We start from the raw sequence: 24,509 nt of genomic DNA, 5'->3' as shown, positions 1-24,509 counted from the left end.
TCATTTAGCCGGTAACATCGACACCACGGAACGAATTGCTCGTAAATGCGATTCGCGGCAGTCTCCTCTCGCCGAATCAAATGCAAAGTGTATACATAATAGAACTGCATTTAAGTTCGCGCGGAGGAGTGAATTTCGCCAGTCTCCCTCGGTGTATCGTGGACATACTGTATGTTACAATATTTGTGTACGTGTATATGTGTGTGTGTGTGTATACGTGGCAGTGTGGCGGTAAAGCGTTTCAAGATTGCTCGTGTCGCGCAAATAATCCCCGACGACGACGATACGTATCCTCCCGCCATTAGATTTCCCGCGAATCAATTATTTCGTCGTTCGGAAGTGCAATTACGACGAAATCGATCCTTGAACGCGACGATTGCTACCAACGACGTATCACGAGCGCATTTCATCGCGGTTGTAGCCACCCTCCTACCCCTGCATTCCCCTCCCTCGATTATCTCTCGTATGTACAGGTAAAACAGTCGTCCTTACCGGCGATTCTCTCGGTTTCGCGAAATAATGAAAATCCTCGGTACGTTAATGCCACACCAATTATGTACAAAAATGATAAACAAGAGCATGTATATAATACCCTCGAGAACGTTACTCGCTATTCGTAATCAATATACCTGGGTTTAATAAATTCTTAGATATGGTTGTTCGCGGTTCGAAAGCTGGCACACGCGGCTCCGGTCACGAGCAATTCCTGGCTCCTCGTTTACAACTTCCTTAAAACACGTGGAGGGACTCGCGAGATCTATTCTACACCGAGTGTAAAACATCTTGGACGAAGGTACTACTCGTTTACGTTTCCAGTCGTTGTTTTTCTATCGACGGAAAAGATTTCGTGCACGAATCTTGGATTGGTTGCGTTTAAAGTACACCGGAAATTTCACGATCTATATTCGCCTATACTCGGAACGAAATCGAGCGATCGTTCAAGGCCGCTCGGAAACTATCCCCATCGTGTGATTTAGCTACCCTTTTTTCACAACTCTCGTCGTTTCTCTCTGTATCGAAGCAGAGAGTATACCTAGGTAAGCGTCGAATAACGAACAGAAAATAAAACGTATTACGGTTGAAGAATATCTTTCGTTCGCTTCTACGTTCGAGTAACTTTTTCCATTCGAATAATGCCCTTCTTCGAGGCAAACTACTTAACACGGGCATCGAAGAAGCGACCGTGAGCGACCGATACCTTTCGTTTCGATCAAAATTCGACGAAACTTGAATCATACGATTCACAACGATACACAGTTGACTCGACGTTGTCTAGAAATCGAACCTCGAAGAAACAGCAATCCTGGTGCTCGCGATTCGTTCGCTTTAGAAAGAAAAAAAAAACAATTTTCAACGAAATCGACGTGTGCCCGGCTTTCGACCTGCACGCAATAGTCCCCTTTACAGTAAAAATATATTATCGCTACGGGTAGTACTTAACTTTGACTAGCATGTGTTTATAGAACCGATTCCCAATCCTACGCATCTACGCGCTACAGAATCAACGTACGCGATCTCGAGAATGATTGATCTCTTATCGATACGAAAATCCACCTCTCGGCGTATCGGGACAAAGAGGAGCTTCGGGTTCAATTTAGATATAAATCGAATTTTCGATTGGGAATCATCCGTGCGTTTAAATAGAGCGAAAGTCGCCCAAGCCGCGCGGCTCTATTATTTTCCTTATTGTATACAATATTTACTTGAGAAAGTATGGGGTACAATGTCGGCTTTACGTTTTAAAGATTATATCCTTTCTTCGATATAAGTACAATCTAACAAACTCTCTGGGACTCTACGACCCCGAGCGAGCGGAACCTACGTTATAAGGTCGATTCGCGTTATCGCCACGACTCTTTTTTCATATACCCGATCATCGACACGCACACGCGCATTCGTGTACACGCGTATGCACACTCGTGGAACCTCGCTCGATTTTTAGTATCGTATCGTATTCTATAAATCATTCGTACGGTGAATACGATTCTCTGTTACGAAATTCGGAGTGCTTGGACAGTGGCTTGGTACATAGTACACGTTATCTACCAAGCGTGAAGATAAGACTTTTTTTCTCGCTTTTTTTTTCTTCTTCTCTCTTCCTTTCCTTCCTCCATTCTTTCTTTCTTTAATTCTTTCTCGTCATACCTACTAGATATTATAGAAGACACGGAGAGTACGTTCGACGCACGGAATGCAGAGTAGAAAATAAAATGGGAGAGGACGATATCCATTATTTTGTTCTCTCTCTCTCCCGTAGAAAAAGAAGATGATCGAAACGAACGCCCCTCGAGTGGGGGCACCGCACGAGGAAAATTAATACGATCCTAGCTCTTTAGATATCCCCTACGATTTAATCACACAGCAACTATTTTATTCTCTTGTTCAGTCTTGTGATAATACTACTTTAATACTTTTACAATTCGCACTGAGTTAACACCGTGTTGTACGTCTTCTATGTCGTATTCCTTCTGCGAAAGAGCACTCTGTGTACGCGGACTCGAATCGGTTTTGGATTCGAGACGAGCAACGTAGTAGAAAAGGATTAAGCGTGGCCATTGCTACAGCAATTTAATAATCAGACGAAGAACATCGGGGTCCAAAAACGTCGGACGAAGTGCTTGCGTATATATTATAGTTTCGCCTAAGTTGACCGCCTGAAGTATCCTACGCATCTTTTAGAAAGTGAGCATCATTTTTACAAGATTTCGTTTCCGATCGTACGAATTGTGAACTTTTTTTTCAATCGAACGTAGTTTGTGCTGCGAATGGGAGTGATGGTACTCTCATCGCGCATTGAAATTACCTCAGCGGCATCGATATTGCGCGTATCTTTCGAATTGGTTAAAGGTATACGTATCTGTCGAGGATACTTTAGGCGATCGCGTTACGCGAGTCACTCTGTATATTCACGATTATTTTGTTCCGTTGCGGGCACGACTAAAACAATTCCTTGCAGTCAGGGAAACTACGTAGCTGTATTGTCGTTACGAATAAACGGTTCACGGCTAACTTCGCATCCGTTAACAAACCCCCAAATACACGCAACAGCAAAACAGTTTCGTTACCGTTGATCTTTTTGATTCTGAATACTGATTTGATTATCCTCGCTCCGTGGAGCATTAATATACATGAAACAGAATAATAATCTGCTTTAATATATTCTCAAATGCGAAAACATTCGATATCGATTATTCTTTTCTTTTTTTTTTTTTTTCTTCTCTTTCAATATCGGCATATAATTCCTAGCATTGCTATTTATTGCGTTCAGTATCACTGCACATGCATCGTCGATGCACACCGACGCGCACCGCAGAACTCGATTATTCTCGATGCAGGATTACTCGCGGATATTATACGTTCGATCGTACTGTGATCACGATGGACGCGAACAACAGACGAAAAATTAAATATACACAGAGAAGACATTTCACGGTAGTTGCAGCTAGCGCGCGTAGTTCTTATCGGTGTGTGTGTATATATAATATATATTTATATATATATATATATATATATCTGAAAGAAAGTCTGAAAGCTACGCAGACGTAAAACAGGCCTAACTAGATTCGATCGTTCGACATAGCTACCGCGTCGTTCTCCTCTTAATCGCCTACGATATAAATAGTTTATTATCAAAAAGATCCATCATCCTGCACCGTCGAAGTAAAAATAAATATTATTATTTTTGTTTGTTTGTTTGTTTGGTAAAGAATTCCATAAACATATACGTTCTTCGCGCACAAAACGATATAGACAATACCTTAAGTACGAATAAAAAATATCTTTTAAGTACCATCTCTATACGATATACGGAAAAGGGGGTAAATCATATTGCAATCGCGCTAATAACTAATTCGTTGCGTGATCTATATAAATCTAATAGGAAATCATCGAAATTGAAGCACAATACGAGACATGGAACGTACTATTAAAGGCCCGTTCTGTTAAAGGCCCACTCGTGGACCGTAAAAATTCAATAAAAATAACTCGAACTTTACACCATTCGCGTATCCTTAGGACTTATTTAAAGACATTTTGTTTTATAATCTATACATAGTGCCATCTTTGATTGCCCAGAGACTCTACAATATCCACCATATAAATCTCGTTAAAAAGAAGACCATTGACGGCTATATTACGTTATATCTTAGCCTTTAGAAAGTAACTAGTAAGTTTGAAAACCCTGTGAATGCTCTGCAACTGACTACTTTCATTGCATTTCCTTTTCTTCCATCGTTTAGTTCATCCCGTTGCCTTCTTGTTTCTTTTTTTTTCTTTTTCTTCTTTTGGTTGTATATTAGAATGCAAATAGATGATGTCGCGTTAACCGGTATAAACACAGAGTCGTTAATTGCATTCTCGGTTCAACCCGCTGTACAAACCCTATATAGAAGTATACTCATATAAAATAAAAAATATTCAAAAAACGATATACTCATATAAAGTATACGATGCACACACTTCTTTGTTTTTATCCTAGGGCAGGATTCTTACTATACAAACTATTACAGTTTCTTATTGAGCATATTTTAGAAATTGTTTGAGTCGTTGTAAGAAGTGTTCAATTATTGACTTCATTTCGACTATACGCTAGAACCTAGATACGTCTATACGCCTTGAAAAACACCTTAGTTTAAGGTTCCTTTTGATTGTGCGGACTCATACGTGTAAGAAGATTTCGTCGTAGTAGACGCGAAGAAATTAGAAAGACGACTGTTCTGAATAGCTCTTTTACACTGGTTCCTGAACCTTGGACCGTTAAAGATGATCTTCTTTCCTTCCTCAGTCTGACGGAACGATATTAACGTGCACAGGCTCGATGCGCACACGCTCTTTCGAGATTTACGTTTGGGTAACTGCTAGATACCCGCGTATAGTGTAAACGGTCATGACGCCCCGACATAATTATAATTTCTACCATGAATACTCTTACTGATTTTGTTTGGAATTCCTAGGAACTTCAAGTTTTCCGCTCTCTTCCCAAACAATGTTGCCGTGTTCAAGCTTCCTGGTCAAAACAAAACGAGAAATATAAATCTACGGTTGTTCGTTGCGCGTTGCAATTTCGACAACCGTGTTTACTTACATCAGGAAACAAAAAGTGCTCGCGAGTAGGTTGCGGTTGTTCGAAGGGAGAGCTACTCATGTATCCAGGCGAAGGAGACTCGCTTTTCTCAAGCACTGGAGTAATGTTCGCGTAATTAGCGGATGGCGTCGTTAACGTTCTTTCCTGTTCAACAAGAATACTTCGGTCGATCTTGTAATACTCCTTTCCGCTACGAGGACGTAGCGTGGTTGCCACTGCTCTGCCACTCAATCTGAAAGACGAGATTAAAAAGTTCGGTACGCCATCGCGATAATACCATTAACGAAACGCCAAATTGTACAGAGTGTTTCGTCAGTTTCGGTAACTTTTGTCCCCTCCCGCAAAAGAATCTCGAAACGACCCCAAAATACTCGAGATACTTTCTGACATTTCCCGATCGTTTGTTCAGAGACATTCTGTACGTTCGACGTCGCTGATTGCGAATTATTTTACCTCAGATTGTCAGGCATATCGGACGACGAGTGAGACGACAACGACAACGTTTCGATGTAATCGGACATGTCGGATGTGCCGCTGCTGGTGCTCCGCGAGTCGATGTAAGGGGCGCTGGACACTTCCCCGGGACTGTTGAAACCTTTCGCGCCTTTTGGTAAACACGTGGGTATGTCGGCTTCCGCCGAGGAGGACTTGGTGGGTATCTTGATCTTTTGGAACTGAAAGGACAGTTCTCTGAGCGGATCGCTGGATTTGGATTTCCTCGGTAGGCTGCTGTGATAACACGTGGGCGGCGGACTCTTCCGGTATACGGACAACACGTTCTGTTTCCTCGTCGAAGTAGACGGCGCTATGGATAACTCGAACTCGACGAACTCGGCCGTTCTGTGACTGAGGGACCCGGTCGAGACACCGGAGTCGTTGCTGCTCGAGGAGTCTCTGTTGTGACCGGTCTTCGACGGTACGGAAGAAGACCGTCGGATCTTGATGAACGACGGCTGGGGCGAGGTGATCGACATCTGCCCGTTCTCCTGATTGATCTTCGCGTCCGAATTGACGCAGGAAGAGTGCGCATCACCCGTGACCAGGGAAGCCTTGTCCGCTTCGCTCGAGCACTTGTGGATGGTGAGGGTCGAGGGGAAGGTATGGTTCTCGTCGTCCAAGTAATGAGCGGACTCAGCCGAGTACGAACGTTTTCTTAACAGTAAACCAATGTTCCCGCTGGACTCGGTCCCGTTCCCGTCGAAGTAACGACGTCTGAGATACGGGCTGGACAACATCGCCGAGCCGGGAACGCGAAACTCGGAATCGGATCGTTTCTTACCGCTGTCGGTCGACGACACTGACCCCGACAACGCGGGATTGCTCGAGCTCTTTATACCGCTGCAGATCCTCGATAGGATCTCCTTCGAACAGGCGTTGTGGGCCGGTTGCATCGGCAGGTAACCAGGGAATGGTTTCTTTGGCGTTTGCTTCTCGGGATCCATCACCAAATAATCGTTCTCTCTGTCCTTAACGTGGCCGCACTTCTGGCATATCTTCGACGAATCCTCGACGGGTGGATCGGGAGTTTCCTCTTTGATCTGATTGGCGAACTTCTCGATCTCTTCTTGCGATATACCGCTTTTCGCGCGGAGGTCCTTGCTGTTCTCGTAATGCTCCAGAGACTGGGTGAAGTCGATGTTCGCATAGTTGGCTTGCTTGGACTCGGGCTGCGTGTCGATAACCGGCTCGACGTTTTCGTAATTGTTGGACCTGTCCTCCCCGGGACAGTCGCAGCCATCCTTAGCCTTGTCCTCGACGCTCTCCGATTTGTCGACTTTCTTCGCCGTTGCGTAAATCGCGATTTCCCCGCTGGCGTTCACCACCGGCATCTTTCCCTCCCCGGAGAGCTTCACTGGATGGACAGCGACTCCGGTCGGATCTATACCAGCTCCCCGTCGACAGTATGGCAACACGAAACCGGCCCAGCTCATCATATTCTGACAAGGACACCCGAACGACCGAGGCGACTGGATAGTGAGCTTGGCCGGACAACCGCATTGCTGAAGCACCACAGCCTGCGGTGTCTGCGGCGTGTCGTAGTTGGGATAAGTTTTTGGCAGTGCGAGACATTCTTTAATTTTCCTTGGCGTATCGTAATACTGATCCGGTTGGGGAGCCTGCTCCAACAGCATGTGATGCCCCAAGATCGTCTTGGGCACGTCGTAATTCTCGTAGGGTCCGGCGGTAGTGGCAGTAGTGACCGCGACCGAGTTGCGCGCGACCAGCTGCTGTTTACGCGAGTGAACGCAAATTTGCTCGTTCGGCAGTGGCATCGGTGGCTTCTTCACCTTCTTCGTGGCAGTGTTTTGGGACGGTTTTGGAGGTCTCGGTGGCAACGCGCCGGGACTCGGCGATACTCGTTGAACGGTTGCCTGTTGAGGCTGCGAGCTCTTCATTTGCGAACAGTGACACTCGATCTGTTGCTGGGAACCGGAATAATCGCTATCGTGGCTACTACTGCTGTACGAGGACAACGATAACCGATCCAACGTGCGAGGCTGCAAGTGACCGACGAGATTGTTCATCGTGCCGGCAGGGCTCCCAATGCTGCTGACGCCGGTAGTCGTGGCTAGGGTCGAGGATTTCGACACGGTGCCGAGTTTGCTGATACAGCTAGCGCATCGTTCCAGAGCGGACGTGCCTTGACGCGTCAGGGAACAGCTGCGCCAATCTCCCGGCTGGTCGGGCAACTCCGAGACAGAGATGGTGTCCCTGCTACTGTAATCCCTGTCGAGCTCGATTTGCTGTCTGCTCTCGGTAGACGACCAATAGGGCGAGCTCTCGTTCTTGCAGCTGTCGCATTGCTCCTCGTACGTCGACGAGTACACGGCCGAGGGGAAGAAGTCGCTGGCTCTGGTTTCGGATCGGGAGAACTGACGACGCGGACTGTCTTGAGCTAATTGCTCTCTACTGATCGGCCGCTTCTTCGTTAGCTTCCCCTCCGCCGCTAGTTGCAGCATCTTTACGATATCTTCACCCTGATCCGTGATCAACACGTGAAGACCTTCCCCTCGACCGCATCTCGAGCCGCCCTCGAAACAGAATCTACCCTCCACCACCCCGTAACGTCGAAGATGTGCGATCTCCCAGATCCCAACCAATCTGGGCGGTATGCCGACGGTGATGCAGAAACGACGATCTTGGATGTGTAAATGTGCAGGCCCGTTCGTGAGCTTCGCTTTCGATGGCACCGTGGAGATCAGTATCAAGAACTGTTGATCTGTGAGAACAACGTAACGTGAGGGATCGGTTGTCGTTTACTTTGAAGTAAGAAATTTTGATTATAAACAAACGGACGTACCTTCGCCTAGATTGTTCGAAATCTTCACCTGCCATTGGATCAACCGTTCTCTGGTGTCGAAGGCCAGAACAACCGTCACGTCCTGGCATATTATAGCGATCGTGTTGGACTCTTTGTCGAGGGTGAAACCGCTCTCCACGCCGAGAAAGTGTTGCAAGCTTAACGAAGCTTTCGTTTGACCTTGCTTGTATCGATCCTTGCTATCTCCGTAAAGTTGCAAATGGAGACAATCTAAAATTAAACGGATTGTTAAACATCGTTTAGTGTAAATGTTCGATCGACGCATACGAGGTATTATTTTTTTAATTGTCTAACTTCTTTAAAGCTCGGTACATTTAATCGGAACAATCGTTTCGATGTACTTATCGCGTAACAATATTTTACCAACTTGTTCCAAAATGGATAACATTGTATAACAATATACTTTTTCGAAAATTAATGACCACGCACTTGTTTGAAATTCCATTTCTTCGATACGGTTTGAAAAATTGTTAATTAAATGTCGTCCGTTTGTATTATTATACCGCAATAAAATAATAATAACAATAATAAAATAAAATAAAAAAGGTATCAGTTCGATTGTTTAAAATTTGTAACGCAGTTCGTTCTCGCGAGTAGTAATAAGTTACTTTTAGTAATTTGTAAATTAAACGAACGAAACAATTGCAGATTGTTTATTTACGAATGAAACGAAATATTTTTTATCGGACGTGACAAAGGTACTTCTACATATGCTATTAATAGAGTTATTCCTATGTCGAAAATGAACTAAATCCATTTAGTCCCTTCTATGTACACTTAACTAATTCTCCCTAAAGAAAATTTATGAGGTACTGGTGTCCCCAAGTTCTAAAATATCCTCGAGTTACAAGGGCCAGGTATTAATGGTTATTGCCAGAAGCAAAGCTCTTCTTGGAAATTTTTTGTTTCTTCAGGCAGTCAATCTGTAACAGATGTGCCAGCTGCCACCCTAGGGCCATAGGGAGGGATTCCTCGTGCTGATAACAAGTAAGGAAATTCTTTTAGGAGATAGGATTAGGAATGTGGTAAGAAATAGAATTGCTGGGAGCATTTTAAGGGAAAGTTACAACATCTGTTCTCATATTTTAATAATAAACGCATTTTGTGAAAAGCCTTTGTATTCAATATTACAATGAATTATTTTATCCATGAGATAAAGTTATCAAGGTTGAGGGGTTTATTTTTAAATGTAAACACTATACAATATAAAGACTCATTGTTACAGGATGTCACAATCGGGGCAGTACTTTAGTATCTTCAAAATGATATCAGTAACAAAGACACAATGTAGGGTGTAATATTTTCTGTCCATTATCTCTAATTTATTTACCATGTAATGTATATTACTTGCACAAAATGCAAAATGATTTGTATCTAGCATATTGTTAGTTATTATTATTTTATTTAATACTTGCAATGCATAAATTTTTAAAGTTATTGTTTATAATAAAATGTTTTTACCTGCAACTGGTGATAATTTTCTCATGACACACCATCTGGATTTCCACTGTAAAGTAAAGAAATAAATTTATCAGAATAATTGTTGAATTATATTGAACAAAGTAAACACGATTATGTATTGATTTTCCTACTATAATGACTGTAACCGAAGGTTATTCATAAACTGTACTAGTAATAACAAATAATCTATCAGATTGCGTTGTGTACATATTATGCTAATTTATATAGTAAGCCTTATGTAGGTAAACACTGTACACATGTATTGCACATTTGTTTGGATCCATTCATACCCTCTGCACCCCTGTGTAATAAAAATAAAAGAGTTTTCTACCCTTTGCAATCTGAATGACTTCTTTAGTAACCCCACTGTAAATAAAAGAAAATGACCTAGCTTTTTATGGCCTTATGCCTCCTCATTTCTTTCACATTAAATACTTCCTTGAGCTTTCAACGTACTACCTGATCATTGAAATGCATATTGAAGTCAAATCAAGACACCTTAATTTGACTTCTTCTCCATGACAAATCCAAATTGGACATTGTATTTACATTTGAATAGAACGAAGAAAGAAAATATTTGATATTGAAATTACATTATTCAAACATTCGTATTGTATCAACCGACAACAATGATGTTCAATATTAATCAATGTTTTAGCGCTGGCTTCTTCGAGACATTATTAAAAATTAATTTTTAAACTTCAATTTTAGTAATTTCAAATTATTTAAATATATGAATACCGATACAATTAAAATGTAAATGAGCATATATAAAACCTTTTCTTTTTCTGTTTTATGAGAAACAGTCTTTCTTATACATTGAAGATAACAATATACACATATGAAAACGAGCTGTGACCACAAAAGTGATATTCCTGTAATTCCAATTTTCATATCTTTTCGCGATCAATTAAGCGCTTATATATATATATATGTTCTATATGCAATTCAAATATATTAAACGTGCACGTTAGACCAAGTTCCTCGCATCATTATATAATTTTCTTTTAATTGAAACCGTTCCGTGCTCAAGTGACTCTGAGATAACTTTTGCATGAGCACGAGTTGAGTCGAATTACGATTCAACGGGGAGCGATTCGTTTGCGAGAATCACGAACAAGCATTGCGGAAAGCAATTCAAGCGTTATATAAATTGGTGAGAAAAATTGGGCGACATTATTTTGACGTGCAACGATCGAGCAATTATCTGATTTATGTTAATTGCTTGACTCGATCATGCATGGAGAAAAGGTGTGCAGTAGTTAACAGAAAATTCGATCGAGGTTACTCACTTTTTTGCCGTCACGAAATTTGACGTTTCCCTCGATAATACAATTGTTATCCACCATTGTAGAAGGCCGCTGCTACTGTACTGGTTTTAGGTGTTTTTCTCATCACTATATGAAAGCACTCGTTTACTCAACGCTGCATACCCAAAGACACCATAGCAGAACAATGTTAGAACACCGCGAACACCGACATTTTCCCGGTTACACGATCTTTTCCCTCACTGAACAACAACAGGAGCGGTTTCGCATTTCACGAATCACGCGGCAAAATCCATACTCCGTACCATCGACGACGAGCATCCATCTTGACAATCTTGGCTTGCTGCGTGCACTACTGCGGTTCTGCTCCCTTTTGAGAGCGTATTCTGCACATTATCCATTCCCCTGCACTTGGTCCCAATGGCGTAGCACTTATGTTCTTTTACCCGCAAGAACTTTTCCTGCGAGCGCCAATGAATTCAATGGTACCGTTCACAACGGTTATTGTATACTGTTTTCGCGCTTTTCATTTAAACTGTTCTTACGTACTGTGATAAAAATATGATTTAACTAATTAAATACTTCAAGAATAATTATAATTAATACTCTATCTACTACACATGAACATAGACTTAGTGACACAAATTCATGCCATCTAAGAAGAAAATCTCCAAGTCCTGCATTGCATTCCTTTCATCTTCCAGATTCTTATATTTCTAGTTTTTTCACGGATGAACGCTAGATGGTGTTATTTAAACATTATAATAGGTTATTAATAAACTGATCAAGTTATTTATTAAATTACTATTGTTGCATGTTAATGAACTTGTGTATATGTTATTTGAATAAGTTGTGCAAAATATGTTTTCATGTATTAGAATTTATTCTCAAAATGCAATACTTATTTAATAAATGATAGTTTACTCCTTAAATTGACAACTAATTTGGAACTTTAAATATTGGAAATCAATTGTTGGGGTATTGTCATTTCACAGCCGTACTTAGGTTAGATAGAAGTATATTCAGATATTCTAATGATATATTTTACAAATAATAGTTTAGTTTTTTGTATCGATAATGTATTCCAAGTATCAATTTTACATATTTGTTAAAATTAAGCGGAGAAAACATATTTCGATCATTACTTTTTGCAACGCAAATTTATAAAAATTGACAGCGTTATTTATCGGCGAAGATAATGTATTATTTCTTTATAAACTTGGGCATTTTACCGTTGATGGCGCCTCTATTTATTAACTGATTTGCACGTGTCTATGATTAGAAGTGTAATCAAAAAAACACAGTGAAACAATTTACTTTTTTGCAATAATGTTGTAATCGTTAACGTTACAATTATTGAGACAAAATGAAGCACAAAAGTAAGTTTAATATTTTGTGAATATTATACATATCTTTACTTTTTCGCTGTTGTGTTTTTGTTTTACAAATAATTATTCTATAATATACATAACATTTACAGAAGACAAATATCGCAAGTCAGTACGTATCGACAAAACAATATTAGCGAAACATAGCAAAGGTGAAGGAATTGATCCAAAAGGAAAGACATTTAAGATAAGTAATGAAATACTAAGAAATAAGTTAAAGAAAAAAGAAAGGATTATAAATAGTACGATAAAGGACACTGCACGAGCAGAAGTACTTCTGACAGAAGATTATGGTTGTCTGGAAACTGATGCTGGAGAAGTAACTACACGATTTAAACAAAAACACATTGTAAATAATGTAGACATAACTAGTGCAGCTAAACACTTCACATTGAACTTAGAATTTGGTCCATATTGTATAAGGTATACTAAAAACGGTAGACATTTAGTTTTGGGTGGAAGGAAAGGCCATGTAGCTGCTTTAGATTGGATCACAAAAAAATTGGCTTGCGAAATTAATGTAATGGAATCAGTACACGATGTGTCATGGTTGCATCTAGAAACAATGTTTGCTGTAGCACAAAAAGAGTGGGTGTATATATATGACAACCAAGGAATTGAAATTCATTGTTTAAAAGCAATGAATAGAATCAATAAACTGGAGTTTTTACCGTATCACTTCTTACTCGCTGGTGCATCTAGAGAAGGATATTTGTCTTGGCTTGATGTTTCTATAGGCACATTTATATCTTCTTACAATACCAAAATAGGAAATATAGCGGTAAGTTTAAATTTATAATTCTCTTTCATACGGATAAAGCAATTGCTCACTTGTAGGTAATGACACAAAATCCAACTAATGCTCTACTATGCGTGGGTGATTCGAAAGGAGTAGTCTCTATGTGGTCTCCAAATAATAAAGAGCCATTAGCAAAAATGTTATGCCATACGCAAGCAATAACTGCTTGTACAGTTCATCCCTATGGAATTTATATGGCAACTAGTTGTCCAGCTAGGTTTGTAAAAGTGTGGGATATCAGGCAGTTAGCAGGTCCAGTGTATAATTATCGTACACGTTCTCCTGTTCAACATTTATCTTATAGTCAATGTGGTCAATTGGCAATGGCAATGGGAAATGTAGTAGAAATTTATCGGTAAGGATTATTGAATAATTTGTAATTAATTAATAAGAAAAATAAGTAGTTTATATAAATTTAAACTCTTATTATCAGAGCGTCTACGGATGGAATGAAATCATATTTGCGACATAAAGCTGATTGGACAGTGACGAGTATGCAGTTCTGTCCATATGAGGATGTCTTAGGTATCGGTACAACAAGGGGAGTTTCATCGCTCTTAGTACCCGGAAGTGGAGAAGCTAACTACGACGCTCTCGAAAACAATCCGTTCCAAACTAAGACCCAAAGGCGTGAGCATGAAGTGAAGGCTTTACTAGATAAAATTCAGCCAGAGTTAATTACTTTGGACCCAATTGCCATAGCACAAGTAGATGTTCCTACCTTGAAAGATAAAGTAGAGGCAAAGAAGAAACTTCTAGTGAGTATTGACCAAAGTTAAATCATTCTGACTCCATGAGTGTCCCATCAAATTCATTAACATATTTCTGTAATCTATTTGCAGTACCTTAAACCAAAGGATATAGACTTCACACCGCGTAAAACAAAAGCTAAAGGAAAGGGAGGAACAGCAAAAGTGATTAAAACCAAGAAGATTCTTAAGGATTTAAATCGAAAAGTAAATATCTGTTACATTTCATTTGTATGCATAGTATAAATACTAAAAATTAATTGTTTCAGGAAACTATTGACACTTTACGTCAAGCAGCTGTACTATCAAAGACGAAGAAAAAATATGAACCGAAAACAGATTATGGAGTATTAAATAGATTTGTATCAAAATCTGACAAGACTTCTAAATAACACGATTTCGTTTTGTGTATTTGATTTTATACTTTTTCTTGCGTAAGACACGTTATTTCTCTGTGCATATTTAACTGTAAATTGTTATTTGAATAATTAAAATTAAATATTTTTAACAAAAAATGTGTTTTTCAATGGTTTAGTACCGCAAAAAATTTCTACTTAAAATGTGTAATTTATTTCGTAAGATTGTTGATAAATACTTTATATATTGATACAAAGATTATGAGCCAAACATGTGTCACGTGCTATAAATAAAGGCAAGATTAATGATGCATAATACATCAATTATATATATGTCTAATCAAAGTAGCAAGGTGTTTAATAAAACAAATAGGTATCTCGCGTTACTGCTGCTATAATTTAATAATTGCTATATTAAAAAGAAAATAATTTATGTAACTGGAATTAATTCTGGAAAAGAGTACGAGTAAATTCAATATAATCCAATGCTGCTGTAATCGGTCGTTCTGTCTTCGGGTCGACATACGGTTTCATGCGAGCAACGCAGTAATCAGCCATTTCCTTGGTAAGGTTCTAAAAATAAAGGATACATTGTTAATAAACAGAGTCCAAATGAATAAATATAAATTATTTGGAAACCTATGCTCACAGCATATAATTCCTCCTTCGTAACATATGGCCGATCTGCGGCAGTGATAGCCCGGAAAGCGTTTTCTATTTCTTCCGAACTTTGTACGTTTTCGGTTTCTTTACTAATCATGAATGCCATGTACTCTTGCAACGATACGTAACCATCTCTGTTCGGATCGACGATATCTAAAACGAACAAACGAAACTTTGGACTTTTCGTAACCTTCTAAAGTGACGGTTATATATATCGAAGATTAAACACAGTTAGCAACAAAATGAATAATAGAACAACAAACCCAGAATGTTTTCGAATTCTGGATCGGGTTGGCCTTCTTCCACCATTGGTAGGTCATAACCAAGCGCTCTCAAACACGACTTGAACTCTTGGTGATTCAGACGTCCGCTCTTGTCCTTGTCGAAGTGCTTGAACATCATGGAGAATTCTTTGAGAGCATCTTCGGAAACACCGGACTGGTTGCGTGCCTGTATTTGTTGTTCTAAATTGTGTTGCATACGCATTCCCAATTGATCCAACTGATCCCATTGTTGTGCCAGTCCCACAGTACTGTGCTCCGTGTAACGATTATCCAAAATTAAATGCTCCTCTAAAATTGCACCTAGATCTTCGATTTTTTTCAGATCTTGACGACGTGCACGAACCTCTTGAGTCTTTCTCTGTAAAAGGAAATAATAATTTGTTAAATTAAATCTTGAAATTAAATAAATATTAATAGTGACATCACACAAGCTTCAATTAGTTAAATCTACCTTTGTAGCTTCAAGTTGTTGTTCCAATGATCCTGACCCTTCCATCATGGATGTTCTGTAATTAGGAAAGTAGTTAATGCAAATACGACTAGCAAGATCAAAGTAATAAAAGTGGTTCTCTACGAATTTAAAACTTTATACCTTGTCTCTGCCAACCACTGATGGAACGCGTTAGCATGCTTGGCAAATTCTTTACGCAATTTATCGTTCTCTTCTTGTCGTTGAGCTTCCTTTGCAAGTTCCACGTCGCGTTCTTTGATTATCTTCTGTAGATTACGCCATGTGTCTTCCAAAGCTTCCATCGTGAACCACGTATATGGATTCGGGCCGACATTGAAACTCTTAATTTGTCTGTCTAAAGCAGCAAGTGCTTCGAAGTCCGCTTCGGCCGAAGACAAGCTCGCTTGGAATTGGGCGTGTGCCTCTCTGAGCGCTCGTATCTCTTCAATACTGTTGCAACGCACAGGATCGGTCAGATCCTCTTCCGCGTTCTCGAACCATGAATTGAAAGCGGATGCCTTCTTAGCAAACGTCAGGTACAGTTCCTCTATTTGTCTGAACTGATCCTGCATTCTCAGCAGACGTTGTTTCCTGGCATCGGAATCGGCCAAAAGCTTTTGCCAGCGTGCAATAACGTCCGCATGACGTCTCTGAATACTGGGGGTTTGATCGTGTCCAGAATCCACCAACATCTCCTTCAAGGAAGTGATGTTCTGTATACCCTCGTGTTCAAACGCGTGCAGTCCCGCGTCAAAGGTCTCCTGCTTGGTGAGTAATGTTTGAACGGTAGACAGGTCGCGTCCGAACTCCTCCGAACACACATGGTTCTCTTTGTCAGCGATCCAGGACTCGACGACATCCGCCTTCCACATGAACTGCAAATAGGCGGAATTGTCGTTGAGTCGAGTCTTCCTTCTTGCTGCGAGAGCGCCAAGTTGTTCTAACTTATTGCGTAGCTGGGCGCATCTTTGACCAATGGCGTCCGCGCGATGATTGCCAGCATTGATCAGAGCCTCTCCGGCTACGCAGATGTCCTTGCAGCGCTCACCGTGAGCCGCGAAGTCGGTTTCAAACGCGTCGTGCTTCTTCAACAAACCTTGGACGGCGGCCATAGTGTCTCCATAGTCTTCGACTGATAACAATTGTTGCTTTTCCGTGATCCAAGCCTCCTCTTCCTCGACCTTGGCCAGGAACTGTTGATACGTAAGCGACTCGTCCAGTTTCTGTCCTCTGTTGGCAGCCAGCTGTTTCAATTCCGCCCATGCCTGATTCAACAGTTTCTCGGGCACACTCAAATTCGAAACATCCATCAGCTTCTCTCCGGCTTCTTGAACCGCCTGTATAGCCGGCTCGTGGCTAGCCAATTCAGCCTCCAACCTCTTGTGCTTTTTCTTCAAGTTCTGAACCCCAGTTAAATCACGACCGTAATCATCCGAACCGACTAGCAGTTTCTTCTCCTTAATCCACGATTCCTCGTCGGCGATGTCCCTGAAAAACTGATGCAGCGTGTTGGCTTCGTTCAGTCTAGCTTGTCTATGAGCGGCCAAGTTACGAATCCTCTCGTAACGTTCATTGATACTCTGTCGTTTCTCTTGGATACCGGCTGCGTCGAATTGTCCGCTTTCAATCAGCGAATCCGCCTGCGCGTTCATGTCCTTGATTCTTTCCTCGTGCGCCTGAATATCGGCCTCGACCAACTGATGTTTCTTCATCAGATTCTGTACGGAGGCTAGATCCTTGCCTGCGTCCTCGGACGTGAGCAAACTCTCCACCTCGTCGAGCCAGAAGTCGAGATCTTTGACAGCGGCTATGTAGGTGCGTTGTTTGTTGGCCTCCTTCAATTTCATCGACTTCTCCGTGGTCTTCTGGGTAAGGTATTCCCACTGGTCGGCGATCGATGCCAGTCTTTTTTGAACAGCGTCTTCTGAACCGGCGCATTGATGTTTCTCGATCAAATTACCACCCATCGCGAGCACCGATTGAATCCTATCCGCGTTCGCGGCCAACTCAGCCTCGAAGGCTTGGTGTTTCTGATGCTTGGACTGTATGTTCGCCGGGTCTTTGTAGTTCTCTTCGGTGGCCAGCTGCAGCTTCTCGGCTATCCAATTCTCCATCTCGTCGGCGTCTCTTGAGAATTGTTGCAGAGTCTGGGACTCTCCCAATTTCGAACGTTTCTCGATGAGAGCATCCTTCAGATGTTTCCAGCGATCCAAAACTTGACAACGTCTCTCGTCGATTGGCTTCGCGGCGTAGTGTTCCGCGGCGATCAACTGATCCGCCAGAGTCTGCAAGGTGGCGATCTTTTCCTCGTGCGCGTTGATCGCTTTATCGAAGTCCTCGTGCTTCTTAATGAGAGCCTCGACGTTGTCACTGCTATCAACTGTATCCGCACTGCTCAGAAATGCTTCACGGGCGCTCATCCAGTTCTCGGCTTGCTCGCAGTCCCTGCAGAACAGTTGAAGCTCCAGATTCTGGTCGAGTTGCATGCGTCGCTGGATCCAAGCTTTTTCCAGTTCTTGTCGCGCCTCCGCCATGGACTCAAGCTTTTCCTGAATCTCGACACTGGCGTAGTGACTAGACTGCAGAAGCTGCTGGCCGAACAACTCGAACGATTGGAAGGTACCTGCTCTGGCGTCGATTTCCATTCGATGCTCCTGCAACATAACAACGAAACGGGGGTTCATTCACAGACTGTTTCAACGACCTCGATATAAATTCACACGCATGATTTGCATATGTTTCAATCCACTCGACCATAGACACTACGATAAGCAGTAAAAAGGCCAGTAATTGCACTATGAGAAGCATTGAAAAATATAATATTCAAGGGGTTAATAGGCGGCGTCTTCGTTACAGAAACATCGACCCACCGATCTGTTCTCTTTCATGAAAAAGTTCACCACCAACAACAACAACAAAATTATACCAAGTGATTAATCGTAAGAATATACTCAGAGGCAAAGTCGGTACGTCTTTCGAATCATGCTCAAACACTTTTGATACCTCTGGAAGTACGCCGTATCGTGCGTCTATCTCTGCTCTGTGATTCTATAATTCAAATTACTCGTGAACGACCGTGTGACCACTGGACGATTTCAATGTCGACGTATGCATACTGAACACTCACCTGGTGACGTTCGAGTAAAGCTTCCGCACCAGTGACGTCGGAAGCCAGCTCCTCGGAAGCGACCAGACCCATCATCGAATTGATCCAAGCCATCAGATCACGGTAGTCGCTGAGAAAACGTTGCAAATCGTACGAGTCCAACAATTTCTCTTTCCTACTGTTAGCTTTCGCCGTTAGCTGAGTCCACTCCTCGTTGATCTCCTTCTGCTTGGCATATGTCTGCTCGGCGGTCTCGGGGTGCGATTGCATCAAACGATTGGCCGTCTCGTCTAATTGTTTTATCTTGTCACCTAGAGCGGCCAAATCTCTCTCGAGGCCTTCGTGCTTGCGCTGCAGAGCCTGCACGCTGCGCAAATCCTTCCCAAGGTCGTCGTTGTTCAGGGCCGCGTCCTTCTCGCGAATCCAATCCTTGGTCTCATCGACGTCACGGTGGAAACGTTGAACTTCGTGAGCGGAGCCCAACTGACTGGCCCGCTCGGCAGTGAGAGTCTGCAGGCTGGTCCACTTCTCGTTAAGGTCTTGTATCTGCGTTTGAATCTTGAGAGCCGCCTCCGTCTGGCCGAGGCTCATCAACTGCACGGCAATCTCGTTCATCTCGGCCAGCCTTACCTCGTTGGCCTTCAAGTCCGCCTGGAAATCGTCGAACTTCTTCTGCATGACCTCCACCTGTTCCAAATCCTCGCCAACGTCTTGAACCTGAGCATGATTCTCTTTGTCCTTGATCCAGGTAGCCAACTCCGCGGCTTCCCTCACCAGCACGTAAGCCTTGGCCGTTTCGTTCAGCTTGTTCTGTCGTTCGCGCGCGAGTCTCAACAGATCGTCGTATTGACCTTCGATCTGGGCTTGTCTGGCAGCGATGGAGCTCTGTTCCCTGGCCAAGTTCTGCTGAGACGCGCTGAGTCCCGCTTCGGGCTCCACTCGCTTCACGTAAGCGGCTGGAACGAAGCCCTGACGATCATTCACCTCGACCTTCCACCAGTCCTTGTTGTTAGAGTTGAGAAGTGTCAGCGTGTCGCCCTTCTTCATGGATACCTCTCTCGGCGACTTCTCGGCGTAATCGTACAGCGAGACGACGCATTCTTTGCCCGTGATGTCGACAGTGGGTGTTTCCTGTTGACGACAAGACGCGGCTTGATCCCTGAGCGCGGCTATGGTGCTGGCGAATGCTTCCAAGTCGCTGACCAACGCTTCGTGTTTCTTCAGGAGTGCCTCGGAGCTGTCCTCGTCCTTTCCGTAATCGGCGTTCATAACGATGGGTCTTTTCTCTTTCATCCAAGACTCCGCCTCGTTCGCATCCGCAAAGTACTGATGCGCTTGAAGGGAATCGTCCAAGTCGGTCTTGCGCTGACGCGCTTTCTCCTTCAATTGTCCCCAGTGCTCGTCCAACGTGGACAATCGTTGACTGATCTCCTCGGCGGCGAAGTGACTTTCTTGTAGCATGGTCGCACCAGCTTGGCAGACAGCTGCCACCCGTGGCTCGTGATTGTTTATCTCCGCCAATACGGCCTGATGTTTCTTCTGTAAATTCTGAACACCGATGAGATCACGACCACGATTGGTGGACGCGGCTACTGGCTCTTTCTCGCGAATCCAAGCTTCTTCGTCTTCAATGTCCCTGAAAAGTTGCTGCACCTGCAAGGAGTCGAGAAGTCGTTGCTTGCGAATGCTCATCGGTTGCTGCAGAGCCGCGTACCGAGTTTGTAGTTGATCTTGTTTGACTTTGATGTTGTTCGCGTCAAAGTGACCCTGCTTGATAAATTGCTCCGCGGCCTGGGTGATGCCTTCGATTCGGTCCGAATGAGAGGCCACGTCTGCTTCGAGCAACGCATGCTTCTTTTGAAGATTCTGTACGCTGGTCAAGTCTTTGCCATAGTCCTCGGACATCAATTGTCCCTCGACCTCCGATAGCCACAACTCGATGTCCTCAACGGTGCGATTGAATTGCTGTTGCTGAGACGCTTCCTGCAATTTTGCACCCTTCTTCTCGGTAGCATGCGTGAGACATTCCCACAGCCTCATGATCTCGTCGGTACGCGTAAGAATTCGATCGCTGGCGTAGTGGTCGCTTTCGATCAGCTCCTGACCGGTCGCTACCATCTCCTCCATGCGAGTTCTGTTGGCGTTCAATTCTTGCTCGAAGTTCTGATGTTTCTGCACCTTGCCGTTCAGATTGGTGGGGTCCAAGTAACTGTCGTCGGTGGCAAATTTCAATTTTTCATTGACCCAACCCTTTGTTTCATCGCAGTCCCGTTCGAACTGTTGCAATTTGTAAGCATCTTCCAGGCGTCGTCTTCTCTGAGCAGACTTCTCGAGGAGAACAGCGCGTCTGTCCAACAGAAACTGACGCCTTTGAGCTACTTCCTCGGCAGCATAATGTTCGCCTTCGATCAGTTTACCGGCGAATTCGTCCAACACGTTGATCTTTTCTTCTTGAGCCGCCAGAGACTTGTCGAAATCTTCGAGTTTCTTGATAAGAGCCTCCACGCTATCGAGAGAGTCCCCTAGATCTTCGTTCGCTAAGAATGCTTCTTGTTTAGCCATCCATGCGTCTGCCTGTTCCGTGTCTCGGTAGAAGAGCTGCAAGTCCATGCACTGTTCGTACAGGATTCTTCTCTTCTCCCAGAGACTCAGGAGAGATTGTTTATCCTCCGCGAGGGAATTCAACTTTCGAGCTACTTCTTCCGCGGCGTAATGTTTCTTCTCTAAGAGCATGTTACCAGCCAACGTGGTCGCGTCGAAGCTATCGGCTCTGGCGTCAATTTCTCCCTTATGTTCCTGATGCCTCTCGACGAGAGCCTCCGCACCAGCTACATCTTTGGCCAATTCATCCGCAGAGATAATCGCACGCATATCGTTCATCCATGAAACCAGATCTCTGTAGTCGGCCAAAAATCTATGCAAATAGTAGGACTCGTCGAGCTTCAGACGTCGTTCTTTTGCTTTTGCCGTAAGGCTCTCCCACGACTGCAGTATCTCCGCGCGTTTAGCTTGTATCTGTTTTGAATGATCTGCCTGATGAATAGCTGCCAGACGGTCTGCCTCTGCTCCCAAAGTATACACTTTATCCTCCAAAGCTGCCAAGTCACGTTCAATCCCCTCGTGTTTCCTTTGTAATGTCTGCACACTCGCAAGATCGCGTCCAAAGTCGTCGGAAGAAAGAACAACGTCCTTTTCCGCTATCCAAGCCATCGTTTCGTTCGCATCTCGATTAAATCTCTGGATTTCGTGCGCACCGAACAGTTTTTCCTGTCTCAAAACTGCGAGCTGTTTCAATCTCTGCCAGGATTCGTTGAGTTCCTCCTTTCTACGTAGAATTGTATCGCGCTCAGGGTGTCCATCCAATAGAAGTTTGTCCGCTAACTCGTTCACTTCCGTCACTCTGTACTCCTGGCTAGCCATATCCTTCTGGAACTCGTCGAATTTCCGTTGAAGCACTTCGACGTGTTCCAAGTCGTGCCCAAACTCGTCAGTGGTTACGAACGCTTCCTTGTCATGGATCCAGAACATTACTTCGTCGCAATGTCGAATAAATTGCACAAGAACTAGGGCTTGTTGTAGTTTAAGACCCTTGTCTGCCAATCGAGCGAGTAGCAACTCCCATAGACGATGGAGGTCCTCTACAAAAGGTACGACGTACCTTATTAACAAGTTTTGTGTTAGACAATCGAGTAAAAAAGATATAATATATTGATTTACCCAATCTTTTACGAATAACATCGCTTGCAAAATGATGTTGCGCTATCATCTCCGATCCAGTATTATCGAGAGATACTATGGCGTTAGAATGGGCCGCAACCTCTGCTTCGAATGCTTGATGTTTCTGTATTTTTGCTTGAAGGTTCGTCGGATCCTTGTAGCTTTCGTCCGAAGCAGCTTGCAGCTTTTCATAAATCCACCCTTCGAGTTCATCCGCATCTCGCTTAAAATACTGCGGACGAATAGATTTCGTTAAACGATGAATCGGAAACACATTGAAAGAATAAACAATTGAAAAACATACCTGAAAGCGACGGGAGTCCTCGAGTTTGTCTCTCTTGTTACGAGCTTCCGCTTTGAAATTGGCATATCGACTGAGGACCTGTTCTCGTCTCTCTTGAATATCCTCAGGATTTTCCAAGATTTTCACTTCCTTCGGCGTAATCTGATCCATCTTGAACGTTATTTATCGTTCGGGTATTCGTGGAACAATCACTCCTGTCCAAAATGGCCACAGGGTGTGGCAAAGTCGATTATTGCTGTGAAATCAATAATTGCAGCCTCGATAATGCATTTGTTCTTCAATCTTTACTAACAATTACCGATTTGTACGACTACCGTTTCAATTATTTTTGCTCGGAACAATGTAAAATTGACGCATACCTTCCGCAACTTTTCGGGAACTGATATGCAAAATGACAACTACCGTTCTTCGTGGCTCGATACTGACTGCGGAGTTACGTCCGTGTACAGCGGGCCAATGAAATACTTTCCATCGGATTCTCGCCTATGATTGGTCGACCAATCGTACGATAGACCAATCGCATGCCTTCTTAGGACGCGCGTTTTATCAATCGGATTTATATATAAGCATTACGTCACCGTGACGCAATTATCTATACGAGTACATACTAAATAAAAATTAACGATAATACAAAATTTAACAAATAGATTTTATCCGGATCTTTTTTTACCTTTAAATACGAATTAACGAGGTTCCAGATAAGACTACTTTTTCCACTTCGTTTCTTTAACGGTGACAATTGTATTTACTTTGAACGATAACGGGGATCAGGAAAACAGTAATGTTTATGATACAGTAATCTTTTATTAAATTTCACCTACAAACAACGAATCACAGAACGTTACATTAGAGTTCCTTACGTCAATCCATCGTGTCTTCGTATTATTTTACAGGTAAATAATCATAGATTTATCCCTATTACAGTAAAGTCTTATTTGTTAAAATATCTTGTAGCGTAGTCAATCGTTATGTATTATGTAAATTTAATTCACCTAAAAATAGGATTTCTTGTTGCAGTGTCATCTTGTTCATTGTTTATAAGTGGATGTTATCGTGTATAGAAGTGGTACTATTCATAGGTACTTGCTTTTTTGTCCATTGTACTCTGATGTATATTCATTTTCTAACTCTCCCTCTCATTTTTATCTTATACTTTTAAATATATTATTTCACCCGATACGCGTATGCAAAGAGTGCGATATGAAAAAAGTCTTTGTGTACCAAAAATGTTTCTGAATATTTTTTAAAACTTTTCGTACGTTTCTCGTTACTCTTGACAAAAATTACAAAATCGCTATGCTGACAAAGGGGGATATACACGGGGTGTGTGAGGTTCCTTTAAGTACTCTGGACAAAGTCGATGGTATTTTACGATACAAATTGCTAGAACATTTTTTTTTTTAATATGTTTTCTTTGTTAGAAGGCAACACGTCTTTGTTAATTACGAGAAGGCAATTCGCTTTGTATCATCGGTATGTCTGGCGTCCCAACGCATTTCTCTTGATTTTAACAACGCGCGTATTATTTTACTCTTACATGTTTCTTTCTCTTAAGTGA

At 42.6% G+C, this 24,509-nt stretch overlaps 3 protein-coding genes across 5 annotated transcripts; 1 reads left to right on the top strand and 2 right to left on the bottom strand.

Annotated features, from left to right (window-relative positions):
* Positions 1-3,531: 3,531 nt before the first annotated feature.
* Positions 3,532-11,489, bottom strand: LOC143143454 (uncharacterized). Its single transcript, XM_076304699.1, has 6 exons — positions 11,159-11,489; positions 9,867-9,912; positions 8,385-8,615; positions 5,537-8,303; positions 5,084-5,315; positions 3,532-5,005 (listed from the first exon to the last, which is right to left on the bottom strand). The coding sequence occupies exons 1-6, from the start codon at positions 11,213-11,215 to the stop codon at positions 4,997-4,999; spliced, it is 3,342 nt and encodes a 1,113-aa protein (XP_076160814.1). The 5' UTR covers positions 11,216-11,489; the 3' UTR covers positions 3,532-4,996.
* An 846-nt stretch (positions 11,490-12,335) lies between these two features.
* Positions 12,336-14,579, top strand: LOC143154844 (WD repeat-containing protein 46). The gene is made up of 6 exons (XM_076326855.1): positions 12,336-12,513; positions 12,615-13,303; positions 13,360-13,676; positions 13,755-14,079; positions 14,164-14,277; positions 14,340-14,579. The coding sequence occupies exons 1-6, from the start codon at positions 12,501-12,503 to the stop codon at positions 14,460-14,462; spliced, it is 1,581 nt and encodes a 526-aa protein (XP_076182970.1). The 5' UTR covers positions 12,336-12,500; the 3' UTR covers positions 14,463-14,579.
* Positions 14,580-14,802: 223 nt separating this feature from the next.
* Positions 14,803-23,381, bottom strand: Alpha-spec (alpha spectrin). Of its 3 annotated transcripts, none has more exons than XM_076326852.1 (10): positions 23,311-23,381; positions 22,952-23,186; positions 22,648-22,879; positions 18,952-22,568; positions 18,828-18,872; positions 15,966-18,478; positions 15,825-15,879; positions 15,353-15,731; positions 15,076-15,242; positions 14,803-14,999 (listed from the first exon to the last, which is right to left on the bottom strand). In XM_076326852.1, the coding sequence occupies exons 2-10, from the start codon at positions 23,099-23,101 to the stop codon at positions 14,871-14,873; spliced, it is 7,287 nt and encodes a 2,428-aa protein (XP_076182967.1). In that variant the 5' UTR covers positions 23,102-23,186; positions 23,311-23,381; the 3' UTR covers positions 14,803-14,870. The 3 variants fall into 3 exon arrangements, with proteins under 3 accessions (XP_076182967.1, XP_076182968.1, XP_076182969.1); XM_076326853.1 differs by having other exon boundaries at positions 22,952-23,145; positions 23,311-23,371; XM_076326854.1 differs by lacking the exon at positions 18,828-18,872.
* Positions 23,382-24,509: the final 1,128 nt, after the last annotated feature.

The sequence above is a fragment of the Ptiloglossa arizonensis genome, chromosome 2, assembly GCF_051014685.1.
Source record: "Ptiloglossa arizonensis isolate GNS036 chromosome 2, iyPtiAriz1_principal, whole genome shotgun sequence".
NCBI lineage: Eukaryota > Metazoa > Arthropoda > Insecta > Hymenoptera > Colletidae > Ptiloglossa > Ptiloglossa arizonensis.
Note: the sequence above shows the minus strand (reverse complement) of the source record. Positions and strands in the feature narration are given on the sequence as shown.